The sequence below is a fragment of the Schistocerca gregaria genome, chromosome 1 (assembly GCF_023897955.1).
Source record: "Schistocerca gregaria isolate iqSchGreg1 chromosome 1, iqSchGreg1.2, whole genome shotgun sequence".
Classification (NCBI taxonomy): Eukaryota; Metazoa; Arthropoda; class Insecta; order Orthoptera; family Acrididae; genus Schistocerca; species Schistocerca gregaria.
Genome location: NC_064920.1, coordinates 632,095,819 through 632,112,369, shown reverse-complemented (window position 1 = coordinate 632,112,369; position 16,551 = coordinate 632,095,819). Strand labels below are relative to the sequence as shown.

The 16,551-nt window shown below is 42.8% G+C and overlaps 1 protein-coding gene across 4 annotated transcripts in view; it reads right to left on the bottom strand.

Annotated features, from left to right (window-relative positions):
• LOC126360045 (sodium/calcium exchanger 1) overlaps positions 1 to 14,900 on the bottom strand; it is a 1,532,158-nt gene extending 1,517,258 nt beyond the window's left edge. For all 4 annotated transcript variants that reach the window (XM_050007678.1, XM_050007679.1, XM_050007677.1 and 1 more), the window contains exon 1: positions 13,917 to 14,900. In XM_050007678.1, coding sequence (XP_049863635.1) covers positions 13,917 to 14,888 — 972 coding nt within the window. In that variant the 5' untranslated portion in view covers positions 14,889 to 14,900. The remainder of the gene's footprint in view (positions 1 to 13,916) is intronic.
• Between the last annotated feature and the right edge of the window lie 1,651 nt (positions 14,901 to 16,551).

Sequence of the window (16,551 nt, the reverse complement as noted above, 5' to 3'; positions counted from 1 at the left end):
ATTTTGAAGATGGAACGTTCCTGAACTGCCAAAACGCGGAACCACAAACAAGAGCTCTGCCACGTCACCCATCCTACCAGTTTGAGATTGATTGGGAGAGTCCTTAGAAAATGTAGTCCATCAACAAAGGAGGTGGCTTACAAAACACTCGTTCGACCCATACTTGAGTATTGCTCATCCTTGTGGGATCCGTACAAGATCGGGTTGATGGAGGACATAGAGAAGATCCAAAGAAGAGCGGCGCGTTTCGTCACAGGGTTATTTGGTAACCATGATAGCGTTACGGAGATGTTTAGCAAACTCAAGTGGCAGACTCTGCAAGAGAGGCGCTGTGCATCGCGGTGTACCTTGCTCCCCAGGTTTCGAGAGGGTGCGTTTCTGGATGAGGTATCGAATATAATGCTACCCCCTAATTATACCTCCCGAGGAGATCACGAATGTGAAATTAGAGAGATTCGAGCGCGCACGGAGGCTTTCAGACAGTCGTTCTTCCCGCGAACCATACGCGACTGGAACAGGAAAGGGAGATAATGACAGTGGCACGTAAAGAGCCCTCCGCCACACTCCGTTGGGTGGCTTGCGGAGTATAAATGTAGATGTAGATCGTTAGGAAAAATGTATCACATTGAAGGGTGAATATGTATAGGAAGAGCCGGCCGCCATGACCCAGCAGTGCTAGGCCCTTCAGTCCGGAACCGCGCTGCAGCTACGGTCGTAGGTTCGAATCCTGCCTCGGGCATGAGTGTGTGTGATATCCTAAGGTTAGTTAGGTTGAAGTTGTTCTAAATCTAGGGGACTGATGACCCCAGATGTTAAATCCCATAGAGCCATCTGAACCATTTTTTTTTTCTTTTTGTATAGGAAGACTAACACCAAGTCTCGCAGTTGCAGCTTGATTCCGGCGTGAAACTTCTATTCGCCTGCCGATCCGACTTCCTTATGTGAGAAGATCCTATTAATGTGAATTGCTAATAACTACGAGGCTAATAATTCGTAAATATTAGATGAGCCCACAACGGACAGACCATGTCTATATGTGCGCCTTACTGTTAGAGTGAGATTTGTGTAAAATTATACACTGAAGAGCTAAAGAAAATGGTACACGTGTCTAAAATTCTAGTAGGGCTCCCGCGAGCGCGAAGAGTGCCGCAACACGACGTGGCATGCACTCAACTAACTTCTGAAGTTATGCTGGAGTAAATCAACACCATGAATCCTGCACAGTTGTCCATAAATCCGTAAGAGTACGAGAGCTTGGAGATCTCTTCTGAACAGCACGTTGCAAGAATCCCAGATATGCTCAATAGTGTTCATATCTGGGGAGTCTTTTGGCCAGCGGAAGTGTTCAAACTCAGAAGCGAGTTCCTGAGGCCTCTCTGTAACAATTATGGAAGTGAGAAGTGTTGCCTTGTACTGCCGGAATTGTCGGAATGCACAGTGGACATGAATGGATGCTTACGAACGTATCACCTCCAGACTCCCAATATCAATCCAGCTGCACACGCCCCACACCATTATAGAGCCTCCATCAGCTTGAACATCCCCTGCTAGCATGCAGGGTCCATGGAATTATGAGGTTGTCTCCACACCCGTACACGTCCATCCGATCGATATAATTTTAAACCAAAGTCGTTCGACCAGGCAACATGTTTCCAGTCATCAACAATCCAATGTCGGTGTTGAAGGGCCGAGACAAGGTGTAAAGCTATATGTCGTGCAGTCATAAAGGGTACACAAATGGATCTTCGGCTCCGAAAGCTCATATCGATGACGTTTCGTTGAATGGTTCGCACGCTGACACTTGTTGATGGCTCAGCATTGAAATCTGCATTAATTAGCGGAAGTGTTGCATTTCTGACACGTTGATCGATTCTCTTCAGTTGTCGTTGGGCCCGTTCTTGCAGGATCTTCTTCTGGCCGCAACGATGTCGCTGATTTGATGTTTTACCTGGTTCCTGATATTCACGGTACACTGGAGAATGGTCGTACGGGAAAATCCCCACTGCATCACTTGCTCGGAGATACTGTGTCTCGTCGCTAGTGCGCCGATTATAACACCACGTTGAAACTAATTTAAATCTTGATAACCTGCCATTGTAGCAGCAGTAGCCGATCCAACAACACTTGTTGTCTAATATAGGCGTTGCCGACCGCAGCGCCGTATTCTGCCTGTTTACATATTTATTTATTTTATTATTTATCTCTGTATTTGAGCACGCACGCCTATAACAGTTCCTTGGGCGCTTCAGTTTACATTGGTGTTGCGTGGAAACGCAGTTAGCTATGGCACTGATTCGGCTACCATTCTGAAGATCTTGCAGTGCGTTACTAGGACCCAAAATGAGTTAATAAAAATATTCTTTGGAATATAAGTGAAAGTAGGTATTAAATTGAAAATTACAAAATAATGAAAGATCTCGTCTAATATGGGTAGTAAGTGTGCTCGGAAAGCTCGTGTAGAAAGGAATCCAAAAAGCTTACAAAGTCCACAGCCAAGCCAAATCCAATGCAAGGGTTACTGTAGCCTCGATAAGGAAATAAAATCGGGCAGAGAGGTTAAGTAGCTCGCCCATCTAGTATACAGCAGCCAGTGAGGGTCCACACCCATGATTTATGTCTTCTGTATCTGTGAGACTGCTCTGTGTAGCCGTTGTGGTCAAGAGACTGATAACCAAATTGTGTATTAATACGGTACAATTGTTAAGATTTCATCCGGACGTTTGTACGAGAAGTCTGTGGCGGGGAGCCTGGGGTGAACTGCGTCCATAGAAACATTTTTGGAGGTGACAAATAAAATCTTAGTACAATCGCTCGTAGTTATGGATCACAAATAGTTTGTACAACGAAACTCCGAGTAGTTGTTGTGCTTCTGTACTGCCACTGGGTCCCCATTCAGTGACAGACGAAATAATGTATCCTAAGTATCCTTGTGATTATTTCAGAACTTGGGGGGAACGCGACGAATAAATCGTGAGAAAAAAGTCTGTGGACATGGCAGTGGAAGGAAGTGCGCCAGGCTGCAGTACAGTAGAGCAGTAAGAGCAGCGGTGGAGAGAGGGCGTGCCTCTCCAGTGTATGTATGTGTATGGCGGAAGGGGGGGGGGGGGGAGGGGGGCGCAGTGAGCCGCTAGCAGCCAACTGGCACGAAACGCCGTAGCTCACGTCACCCGCAAATCACCCGGGCTTTCACACTGCACATAACTCCTGTTAACGTTCACCTACTGTGCAGTCTTCTCGTCCGTTTTTCAATACACATTCTTTTTACTTGCCAACTTTTTCCTGCTCACTATTAAAGCAACTGAGGGTCTTCAATCACTAACCCATGTACGAGGTGTGACAATAAAGTAACGAGAGTGATGTGAAAAAAAAAAATGTTGCTTAGCGTTTTAGTAAAGTTTAGTGTTGTCTCCTCCAAAGTAGTTCGTTTCTAATCGCACACACTTTTTTCCACCGCTTGTGCCATTGATGGTAACATTTCTGGAACTCATCTTCTGTCATATCTTCCAAGATCCTCGTCACAGCTTTTTGGACATCTTATGTTGTTTGATAATGGTGTCCGTTGACCGCCGTTTTGACTCTTGGAAATAGAAAAAAGTCGCACAGAGTGATATCTGATGAATAAGGTGGCTGTGGTAGTACTGAAATTTGTTTCGAGGATAAAAATTGCTGTACTGACAGAGCAGTATGGGAGATTTTTGGGGTCAATTTTTGCACAAATCATTCTCATACCAAGATCCTCAGTTATTGTTAGATGAACCGTTTCTTGATTGATGTTCACTTCTTCTGCAATCATTTTCACGGATAATCTCTATCAGATCATATGAGTTCATGCACCCTGGCCAAGTTGACATCTGTCCGTGAGGTTGATGGTCGTCCATTCGTTCTGCCTTCACTAAACATTTTATGCCAACAACAAACTTGAGCTCTTGACATAACCTTCTCTCCAAAAGCCTTCTGAAGCTTACCTAAAGCTGTCGTAATGTTTTGACCCAATTTAATGCAGAAAGAAATGGCATACCATTGCGCAATAATATGCGATTCCATTTCTGTGACGAGAGACACAAACACATGTTAACTTATTACAACTCAACTCACGACTGAGCAGTTGCATCGATGTGCCGCTTGGACTAGAAGCAGCTTATAGACCAAGGTCAAAGATATTATGCCTACGCAAGCCTGAAGGGTTCCCATGTCTTGCAAAGAAAATAAGTTTCATTACTTTATTGTCACACCTCATATATCACTAAAAGTCTAAGCCAGGGCTCGATTCCAATTGCGAGTTGTGTTCCTAAAAGTCCCCAGGGGCAAGAAAAAATTGATTTTCAGTATTTCGTATAGTTATTGATCAAATTTCAAAATTTAAAATTCTATCATAATCTACTCATGAGAAGGTATAATCTTAAGTTGAAAGTTTAGCACAATAAGTTATGTATTAAGTTAGATTCTGTGTCTACGTCATGAGGCACGCGAAACTCTGGCACATGGACTATTCAGACTACCCATCCAGTATTTGAGAATGAGTGCACTTCATTTCAAACCTTAACGACATTTTTGCTCGCTGACACCTACCAGAAATTGATAAAAGGAAATTCGTTTGTCGCAAATCATATTTTCGTTGTTCACGTGCTAGTAACTCTGTGCCTAGCACATTTTTAGACAATGTTCACAAAGACCACATAATGTACCTTCAAATTTATGCTTCAGGTGGCTCTGAGCACTATGGGACTTAGCATCTGAGGTCATCAGTCACCTAGAACTTAGAACAACTTAAACCTAACTAACCTAAGGACATCACACACTTCCATGTCCGAGGCAGGATTCGAACCTGCGATCGTGCGGTTCCAGACTGAAGTGTCTAGAACCGCTCGGCCACACCGGCGGGCTTGCAAATTTATATCATTGCACGACACATATAGCCATAGAAAAAAGTATTCATTGTTCATGTAGAATAACTGTATTTATTAGAACTAAAGCCTACAACCAGGCACGTTATTTGGTAAACTAGCTGTATAGAGTTTCCTTCCTAATATGTACATCCAAACGATTATCTAATTAGCCTCCTACTAAAAGCAGTTGACTATTCTTAACCGTCTGGCGTCACACAGTGATAAGAAGTAATCGTACCTACAAATAAAATTACAACTTAAATAAATATAATGATAACGTCAGCACTTTTTGGGCATTGCTCTTCTTTGTATCACTTCTGTTAACCTCTTTGGGATGAACTGAACCTGTTTTGGGAGTCTCTGAGGAAGCATTTCGCTACTTATGGTGTAGAAATTGTTTCAGAGCAGTCTTACTTTGTACTTCATATTTTCTGACCATTCTATCAAGCGTACTCCCAAGATGCTCACGTGGATTAAGATGTGCAACCTGTAATGGAGACGTGGGAACAAGAGGAGTACGATACAGCAAGCACAGGTGAACAATTTCCTCCGTATGCTTAGGGTCAGTGTGTTGTTGAAGGTAGTAAGAATGAGCTAATACTTCGAATACTGTTCTGCCAATTAAGCATAGGCTGAAGTTTAGCGGCAGATTTCGGAACGTTTTAATTGCTCTAATGTACTCGTTTAGGGGTGTTACCAGTACACTTAAAATCTAGGAAATACAGTTTACTACTCAGTGTGAAAAATCAAATTAAATTAGTTCTGTTTCGAGGTACACGAATCTAAGACTTGTCGCATAGTCTCAAAGTCCTGTATTTAACACATTGAACAAATCTTTCTTTCTTCTCGTTTGAAAAATTTAGGATGAAGAAAGTAGAAAGATGAAAGAGTAGGGGAAAACTACATCCTTATCGAGATTAGGAGTTACAGCGATTCCTTCACTTGACTTTTCACCAACGTACCACTGCCTTTATTTCTCCGTTGAATTTTTGAGGTACGAGCCCGAAGTTGAGTTGAAGACTTTTTCTAAATGGATAGTACGGCTCGTTTTACTCTCGACAATCCAGTGGTAATGTCATTAAACTCTGGCTCAAGCCTACTAAATTCCACTCTAATTTGTTATTTATTCCAGTAATATTTTTACAAACTAGTGGTATACTAAAGTTATTATTGTTCCCATTTAGTAATCACATGCGAAACGTGCACATTAAAACAGTTGCAGAAACAATTGTCACTTTAACTGTTTATTTTGGGGTGATAATATAGGAAACCTTGATTTCTCTTAATTGTGAGTTAGGCTCTTTCCACAGAAAAGGTTTCAAACCACCGGTGAAAGTAAATGTAACCTAAAATTCTAAGATAGAGAACCACATACTCTAGAGTACTGAGAAGTCACCAAAGTAAAAATTTGATGTAGACACGAAGTGATTTTTTTATCAGTGAAAAATATCGTGCGGCTGCATGAAATCTCTTTCTAATATGTTAATCGCCCAATCAACATTAAAATGGCCACTCATCTGTGATTCTCCCAGTGTGTACGTGATGTTATTTATCCTGGATTAAGCATTTTCTCCCTCCAGTTGTGCCTACAGTACTAAAGCATCTCAATTCTTCGGGCAAAGTACACTTTCTGTCACGATTCACAAGTGCTGCTTGCAAATATTCGCTGAAGGACGTCATCATACCTTGTCATACACTGAGAAAACGATCTGTTGTTTCCATGGTGCAAAGGTCATCAGGAATAGGTAATCGTTCTCACTAAGAAAATTCCGAGTAGTAACAATATTCTGAAGGGGTGGCATTTCGATTCTCGTCCCATCACCGTGATTCACATCTTCTTTTGTTTCCATAAGTCATTCAGACAGACGTAGGATGGTCCCAGCGACAAAACCACAAACAGTTCCTTCCGCTTTCGTTTGTTACTTCATATCAGAGTACAGGAAGGTCGCATCGTATGTTACAATGTTACATTTAATGTGAATTTAAGGGTGAGCGTCATTTCTATAAAGTACCAGCTTAGCGCCTGCTGCTTCGCTCGCGTAGATTGTATGGTATGCACAGTCACTTTTTTTTCATCGATTTTTTATGTTTCCAGTTGTTTGCAACACCTTCTAAACTTTGAGCGCTAATTAAGGCCATAGAAGAACCAAATGTACTTCTGAGCAGAAAGCGATTCTAGCACTGAAGTCCAAGGTTTTTGTTAATCACACCTTTTGCGTTCTTCTGGCGATATTTCCATAGAAACTTTTATCTCCTAACATATATTTCTTTACATCTAACCTAGAAGTGAAATACCAGTCATAATAGATTTCGCTTTTAATTTTGTTAATATGACGAAATATATTCATAAAAATTTTCGTCCCTTATTAGACCATGCCTACAGTATAAGATCTAAACCTGCTCCAAATTTCAAATCCTTAGCAATTTGGGCAGGACGATGATGTTTCAGTGAATCAGTTTCACCTTATTCCAGCCCTTAGGAACTGAATTTCCAAAAACAGTGAAACATTTTTTTTAAATTTCTGAGCGAGAAGCCAAATACCAATTTTCATAGATTTAGCTTTAGAAATGCTTTCGCAGTGAAATATTTTCATAAAACATTTCACCTTCCAAAAGCACTGCAACCCATAATTTTCATTTCCAACCACGAAAACACATATCAGTTTACATTGATATAATTTTTAAAAAAATACGTTAGTAGCTCTTTAATAATGATTTATTAGCGAAAAAGCTTTCACCCACTATTTCACCCTTATAAGGGCTAAATTCCCAAAAATAATGAAACATGGATTTCTTTGTTCCTAACCGAGAAACCAAATACCAATTTTCGGAGGTCTAGCTTCAAAAATGCCTTAATAGCGATATATTTTCAAAAAACCTTTGATCCTGTATTTCACCCCGTTGTGGATGGAATTTCGAAAAATCACTTCTTAAACGGCGTCTCTCGAAATTTCAAGTTTCTATCCTTAGCGGTTAGTGCTGGGCGACGATGAACCAATTCGTCCGGTCATTCTGTTTTATATGTATACATAAGAAATTTCGGTGAACTTATTTCTCATTAAAAGATGGATCGGATACGAAATTTTTGTTCTGCTAATGAAAAATTCTTTCGACGTCACGTACGTTATGCAACTAAAGGAAAGCTCTTCGATTAATACGTTGCGTGATTGGTCCAGGTTGCCTGCAGTTTTCTTTGGTAATCGGAAAAAACATTTTCGTGCTGACGGAACCTGTCGCCTTCCTAACGCGTCTTAAACTAAAAAGCTTTGTCAATTTTTGTGTCCATGTTATCCGTAGTCGCTTTATAAATATCTCATTAACGCTGACACTCTGCGCACAGATAATGAAAACGTTTTTATGGTACCACGTTCATATCGTGCTATTAAGCTAAGCATCGGCAAGAGTGGCGGATCCTCGTCTATTTAAGCTTACATGTGAATGTGTGTGAACTGCGTGTTGATTTCTCAGGAATACTTACAATCCTTCATCGGTATTCTTGATAATTACTTCTTTTTCATTTTATTTCCAGCACTATACATTTCCCACATGATTCACGCGTTTGAATACTGCATCAGTTTTCCGCTGCTTAGTGTTTCGTTGACGTCTGCATTTTTTTTAGAGGGAAAAGAATAGCAAATAAATGACACAGCGCTGTGAACGTTGTATGGTTTTAAATGTGTGAATTAAGTGGAAAATGTGCGCTGCTACAAATAAAAAGTACGGACAATGAAACGAGTAAAAAGTGAGGATTCCTGTGAAATATTCTCCCAGGCAACGCGTCCACATGTGAGTTGAAAGAGGTGCAGTAGAAACCACCACTGATGGCATGTTTATGTGTGTGTGCACGTCATGTGTAGGCAGTGCAGTAGTGGCTATTGACGTTACTGCTTGTGCTCATTTATTCTCTCTTCCCAATCGGTGACGGTAGATATTTAGGGAATTATCAGTTCGTATATAATATGTATAAATCTCTGTCGCAGACAACATTTGTATACATGACAAGTGAAGATGTTAGAAAATCATTATGAAAATTACTAGTTATAGGATGATGCGTTTGCTGCAGAGATTCTCAGACGAACCTCAATACAAATAAATTCAAGCTGGCTTGCGTAAACAAACGAAAAGACCGAATGTCATTTGACCACAGGATCCGTGAAATGTCACTCGATTCAGATTCGAACGTCAAATCCTAGAACGATTTGCTGTGGGACGACCTCATGATCCTACTGTGAAAGAGAAATGATAAATTGAATTTGATGTAATGATCCTAAATAAACATGAACTGTCTATAAAGAAGTGTCTTGCAAAATTCACAGCTAGACTAATAAATATTTTCTACATTGTTAGACCTTTCACAAGCCAAATAAGTACAAGAGGTGGAGAAGAATCAAAGAAAAGTGGCACAGTTTCCTTAATGGTTCCCAAATCGCCGTGGAAACGTTAGAAACGGTTGGAAAGGAGGATATAGTTTCGTGCCACGTCGACAAGAAGGTCGTCAGAATTAAACCACTGGACAAAACGGGGAATGTACTGGGGGAGGTAGTACTGTGTATAAGGCATGGGAATTGATTTCGGGGGACTAAAGTTCAACTTCCGTCCCAGACGTTCGTTTTTAGGTTTTTTATGATTCCCTTAATCACTCCAGACGAAAGCCATAGTGGTTAATATGACTTTTCATAGCTCTATTTCGTCCTTACCATCCCTGAACAACAGAGCCATTATAATTAATGAATAGCTTAAGAAAGACACTACGCCTCTGATACAGTTATATGACAACAAAAATAACTCAAGTAATGCATGGGAAATAATAAACCGTAGGCCTTTAAGAACCATTCCGGTATACGTATGAAGCGGTTTGTAGAAACCACGGAAAGTCTAAACTGACGTCTTTGGTGTTTCTCTGCCTACAAAATTCGGCTTTCAGCTGCTACTTTATTACACAACATATATTTTTCTCTCAACTGTCAGAATAAACAACACAATTGAAAGAAAAATATATGTATCTCATAAAGCAAAAAATAGCAGACTTCTACGGGGAATTCGAATTTCACTGCTCCGCGACTTACGTCCGTTGAGTTTCCACTGCGTCCACTCGCCTGATAATATAACTGTAATGGAAACCATTACAGGCAAGATGTACAAACACTATTCCCACATTTTCAAGTGTTGTCTTTTCGTATCGATTGAACAAACATATTTTCTAGCACACACAACAAAATGAATCTACATTTACATTCGCGGCGAAAGTATGTTAGCGCTTTTTCTCGTCCAATTTTAAGGATGGCACTTGGGAAGAAAAGGTTGCGTCTGTGCTTCCAAATGCAATTTTTTGTTTTTTACTCCACGGTAAAATTTTACACAAGACAAATTTACACAATATATAAGGCGTTATTCTTCTGATGTGTGTTAATTGGGCTTTTTGAGTATTACTACGACAGTCTATCGCGTGGTAAGCGATCCATTGATCATTCGGCCTGGTCTGCTCAGTATATGCGCTGCGACCTCTGTTAGTCCGATGTGATTTGGATTCTATCCACGTGTGTAGCACTCCAGCAGGGTGTGTTCAGATATTTAGCTTCCAAGTTTGTCGACCGACCTCAGAGTGCTAGTCAGCTACTAACAATTCGAAATCCATCTGCGACTGAGCCACTGTGATCATTCCATTTCGTATAACCACACACTGTTACCCATGGCCTTCATGAAACATCTGTGACTCACTAATCTTTTAGCCAAAGTCATCAATATTTTTACGTTTAGCGTACAGTTAGAGCGATAACCTTGGCAGGAAAACGGGAGAGATTGGGATTTGTAAGTAGAAACGCCGACAGTTATGATTCACGCCATGAAACAACCAGAAACTATTTACTACATATGTAAACACAGAGTGCCAATTTTGGTCAAACTACCCCCTTCAAGTCACCTACACGTACATAAAATGTACAAGAAATACTAAATTGTAAAATAGTTATGATGAACCATTGTACATAACATTCTGTCGGTTTAATACTACATCAAGCTGAGGGAAGGTTCTTTGGCGTCAAAAACGTAATTGCCTTTAGCTGCAGCATCTAAGTAAAGTAATTAAAAATGAAATATGCTTGAAGATATTAAAAAGCGCAGTAAAATTGTGTATCCACGTTCAACATAGACAAGATCTAACACGAGTATCTGTCATATATAGACACAACTAGTACAATTTTTCATCTGTCACCAAGTTCTGTAAGCGGCAATCCACGGAAGTGTTCAGCATGCAGACTGGCCGCAGTTACTTCATAAATAGGCAACTGAATCAGCTGATGTTTGTAGCCATTAGCAGTACTGCCGTATTGCTTACAAGTCTCTGGCTATGCTAACTTACATGTACTGTCGCAGTAGTCCTAATAAAACAAGCTTCAGCTGATTGAATTCTTTTGGCCAGACGGTATCCCGGACACTGTAATGGACTATCGGTTTTCGTACTTGGTGACTGATGTATGACGTATACGTGACAGGTACTCGTGTTATGTGTATATTTATAATGCATATACTCATGTATTCAGTGCTTTGAAAAGTCCTTATGCGTGTCTTAGTTTTTAACTATAGCATTTATATGCTACAGCTATTAAACATTATGTATTTGATGCCAAGCAGCCTTCATTTATTTTGATGCAGTGTTAATCCGCGAGTATGTTATATAGAACGGTTCATCATAAAATGTTTGTTATACATTTTATGCATAAACTGTACAGCATTGGATGGTCGTTTGATCGAAACCGATTGTCTGCGAATAAATGCACAACGTCCGGCTTTTCAATGTGGCCGTTCTTTATGAACAGCGAAAGTGTGGATCTCTGACTACAGAAAGTAAGTGAATGGAAACAGAATGGGGAGGTGGTGGTGGTGGTATGCGAACCCTCGGCTGTAGAGTTTCTTGTAGAGTACTGATCTACAACCTACATCTATACTCTATAACAGACAATCAGATTTAGGGTAGAGGTTGCTCCTGATTGTAACAGTTATTAAAATTTCTCCCGTTCCAAGCACGCAAACTGAACGAGACGGCGCAGTGGTTAGCAATCTGGGCTCCCATTCGGGAGAACGACGGTTCAGATCCGCTTCCGAAAATCCAGATTTAAGTTTTCCGTGATTTCCTTAAAACTCTCCGTGCAAAAGTCGGAATGGCTCCTCTGAAAGGGCACGGCCGATTTCCTCCGCCGCACCATCATAAGCCGAGCTTGTGCTCCGTCTCTAATGAACTCCGTCTCTAATGACCTCGATGTCGATGGAACGCGAAGTCCTAATTTTCCGTCCTTCCTTCGTTCCAATCACGTAAGAAACGTGCTCGCTGCTATTGTCTTCACGGTCCATATAGGAGTGATAGGTAGAGCGTTCCAGTATATTCTTGTAGTCGTAACTTAATGTTCGTTTGAAGATAATTTTAATAGCCAAGATCGTATTCAGTATTATTTGTTATTTATGACCGCTTTCAAGCGTTAAGATCGTCATTTTCCGATCCTTAGAAAACTTGTTGGTATACGTCCTGTTCCATTGTGATTATATAACACATGCCAAGCTGACACTAATTGATGGTATGTAGCACATTCCAGACAGGATTGTCAAAAATGAAAACAAGTCTGTCACAAATAAAGTTAGGGATGTCACACACATAAAAATTTCACTGAAGCCTCTTAGATGCTGAAACGCGCAACAGTTGACAAATGTGCACAGTTCAACATGTAACAAGCATCAGTGGAGTGTTTTGTGTCTGGACATTGCTAGTGACACAAGGTGCTTTTTGATCGTATTGCCGGCCGGTGTGGTAGACCAATTCTAAGCGCTTCAGTCTGGAACCGCGCGACCGCCTCGGGCATGGCTGTCTGTGACGTCCTTAGGTTAGTTAGGTTTAATTAGTCCTACGTCCTAGGGGACTGATGACCTCGGATGTTAAGTCACATAGTGCTTAGAGCCATTTTAGCAATTTTTAATAGTATTATTTTTATTTGTAGGGAACCAGTTTTTATTTTTAACAAACCTGTTGGTAATGTGCTACATACTATCCACTGTACTGACAACATGGCGTGGCTGATAGAGTCACAATGGAACAGGGCGTGTGACAAGAAGTTTTTTGAAGATAATGAGGCGACCAATTTAGCGGTGGAAGCCAGTCATCAGGAATAAATAATATAGAATGCTATGTTGGCTATTAAAATTTTCTTAAATGCAAATACAGATCGTATCTTCCGATCCTTCATTATGAGAAATATCAGTTCATGTTGGTTTTTGAAACTTTATTAGCATACGCTGGATAATTTGCGCCCATCTTAAAATGCCTATCTGTCCACTTTTACCAACATCTCGATAACTCTCTCCCCTAGTCGAACAAACCTGTAAACATTCTTGGTGCAATTCGTTTTGTACGTTTAATATCCCTCGTTTTATTTACTATTAAGAACTGTCTTGTTCACGATTTATTTATTAAGATGACCGGTTTCGACCACTACTGTGGTCATCTTCAGACCATTGAGTAGCAACCTCTTTCTGCTGGAGAATCACTCCAGCAGAAAGAGGTTCCTACTCAATGGTCTGAAGATGACCACAGTAGTGGTCGAAACCGGTCATCTTAATAAATAAATGGTAATCAAGACTGTTCTTAATAGTAAATATTTGTAACTCATTTATCCCTGCTACTCCCATAATGTATTCAAAAGTAATCTCTCGTTTTGCTTGGCAAGTGTTCGATACTCTTGAGTGGTATTCTAGGATGGTTCACAGTAGGGTGTGTAAGCAATGTCCTTTGTACATCGATTGCGTTTTTCTAGTATTCTACTTACGAACGGAAGTCTGTTGGGGTTGTGTGGTCGTTCCATTCCGTATCCCCTCCGATTTATTAGTCGCAGGAATATGTTACGGGTTGTGACTCACTGACATTGCAGTCAGAGGATGCTCGGTCTTTTCGCTTGCGATTCTAGTGTGTTAGAACGAGGGGATAGTGCGCGCCGGAGCCGGTGTGTTAGGCAGGCGCAGCGCGGCGCGGCGGCGGCGGCTACACACCTCCTCCTGGGCCATCAGCTCTAGCTGGTCGAGGTCCATGGCGGGGTAGCGCTTGCGCAGGTCGCGCAGCGTCTGGATGTACTCGCGGCGCGACTGCTCGAATTCGCGCACCTCCTCGCTGGCGGCCGCCTCCTCGAGCGAGCGCAGCGCGCCGTCCACGTGGTTCACCTTGCTCATCTCGACGTCGCCCGCCTCCGACTCGACGATGACGCCGCGCCGGTTCATGCGGTAGCCCTTGTGCAGGTACTTGTAGATGAGCAGCCGGCGGTCGGCGATGTACGCCGTGATCACCGTCGCGGGGAAGAACATGAACGTGAGCAGGCCTTCCCAGACGTCGACCACGCCGTACGACGACACCGACAGGATGACGTAGAGCCAGATGTACGCGAACACCGACCACGTGGCGGTGACGAAGAAGACGCGCAGGTGCTTGATCTTGCGCACCTCGCCATCGGGGATGACGCAGACGCAGATGGCGATGATGACGAACAGGTTGTAGGCGGCGCTGCCCACGATGGTGCCGGGGCCGAGGTCTCCCGCGTTGAAGTTCTTGGCGTAGATCTCGATGATGGAGAGGAGGATCTCGGGCGCGGAGGAGCCGAGGGCCATCAGCGTCAGGTTGGCGACGGTCTCGTTCCACACGCGCACCACCAGGATCTGCGTCTCGCCGGACTTTTTGCGCACCGTGATCTCCTTCTCCTGCGACGTGATGACCTCGATGGCCGCCATGAAGCGGTCGCTGATGATGGAGACGCCGATGAAGAGGTAGAGCAGGGCGAAGAAGTAGACGAGCCCGCGGGCGACGCGGTCGCCGGCGCTGAGGTTGTCCTGCGGCATCCAGACGGGCAGCAGCAGGCCCGGCTGGCACGCGGTGGCGTTGTCGCCGGCGTCGCCGTCGCCGTGCGACGCGCCGGCCAGCGGCAGCGGGAGCAGCGCGCACAGCGCGGCCGCGGCGCACCAGCAGCTCGCCATCGCCGCCGGACCCACACTGCCGCGCCGCCCGGGGCCGCGCGCCGGGCCCGCCCGAGCCGGCCGCGCATGCGCGCCGCGCAGCCGCCGGACCAGCGCGCCCGCCGTGCCGTAGGTCCAGGCGGCGGCGGGGCGCGCCGCGCCGCTACCTCGTCCCGCCTGTGTTGCACACCCCTACAGTACCGACGTGACACTGTGTCACATCTCTCCACATTCTACTAACTGTCCCTGAACAATTCTATGAGTGAATTACGTGTCCTACTTGACCCTCTACACACTCGCAGAATCGATGCGAAAAGTAGTACACTACTATTACTATTCCATGTGCGCATAATTACTCATTGTAATATTCTCTCTGGTGTGTGCTTAGAGGACTTCTAGGATTTTCTCCGTGCCGAATAGCCGTATTGAATAATTGTTATTTGGCTATCGAGATTACTGGAAGAAAGAGGTTGGAAATATATTGTATGCTAATCAAGAGAATATATACATCAGAGGTGTGTAAGGAAGTTTAATATATATGTATTCTCTAATTGGAAATTTGCACGGAGGTGTCGTTTCGTTGGTAATCAGAAGGGAACCTCCTATGAATAGAAAACGAAAAGATCCATGAGCTCCATTCCCACCATTTTACATTTAAGGAAATGGAATCCGGATAAACTAGAGGTTGTACAGAGTTTCAGCGAGAGCGTAAGCGAACAAATGGCACTAATGGGGGAAAGAAATACAATAGAAGAACAATGGGTAGCTTTGAGGGATGAAGTAGTGAAGGCAGCAGAGCATCAAGTAGCTAAAACGACGAGTGCTAGTAGAAATCCTTGAGTTACCCAAGAAATATTCAATTTAACTGACGACAGGGGAAAACATAAAAATGCAGTAAATAAAGCAGGCAAAAAGGAATACAAACGTCTCAGAAATGAGATCGACAGGAAGTGCAAAATGGCTAAGCAGGGATGGCTAGAGGACAAATGTAAGGATGTAGAGGGTTATCTCACTAGGGGTAAGATAGATACTGCGTACAGGAACATTAAAGAGACCTTTGGAGAAAAAAGAACCACTTATATGAATATTAAGAGCTCAGATGGAAACCCAGTTCTAAACGAGGAAGGGAAAGCAGAAAGGTGGAAGGAGCATACAGAGGGTCTATACAAGGGCGATGTACTTGACAATATTATGGAAATGGAAGAGGATGTAGATGAAGATGAAATGGGAGATATGATACTGCGTGAAGAGTTTGACAGAGCACTGAAAGACCTGAGCCGAAACAAGGCCCCGGGAGTAGACAACATTCCATTAGAGCTACTGACGGCCTTGGGAGAGCCAGTCATGACAAAACTCTACCATCTGCTGAGCAAGATGTATGACACAGGCGAAATACCCTCAGACTTCAAGAAGAATATAATAATTCCAATCCCAAAGAAAGCAGGTGTTGACAGATGTGAAAATTACCGAACTATCAGTTTTATAAGTCACGGCTGCAAAATACTAACGCGAATTCTTTACAGACGAATAGAAAATCTCGTAGAAGCCGACCTCAGGCAAGATCAGTTTGGATTCCGCAGAAATATTAGAACACGTGAGGCAATACTGATCCTACGACTTATCTTAGAATCTAGATTAAGGAAAGGTAAACCTACGTTTCTAGCATTTATAGACTTAGAGAAAG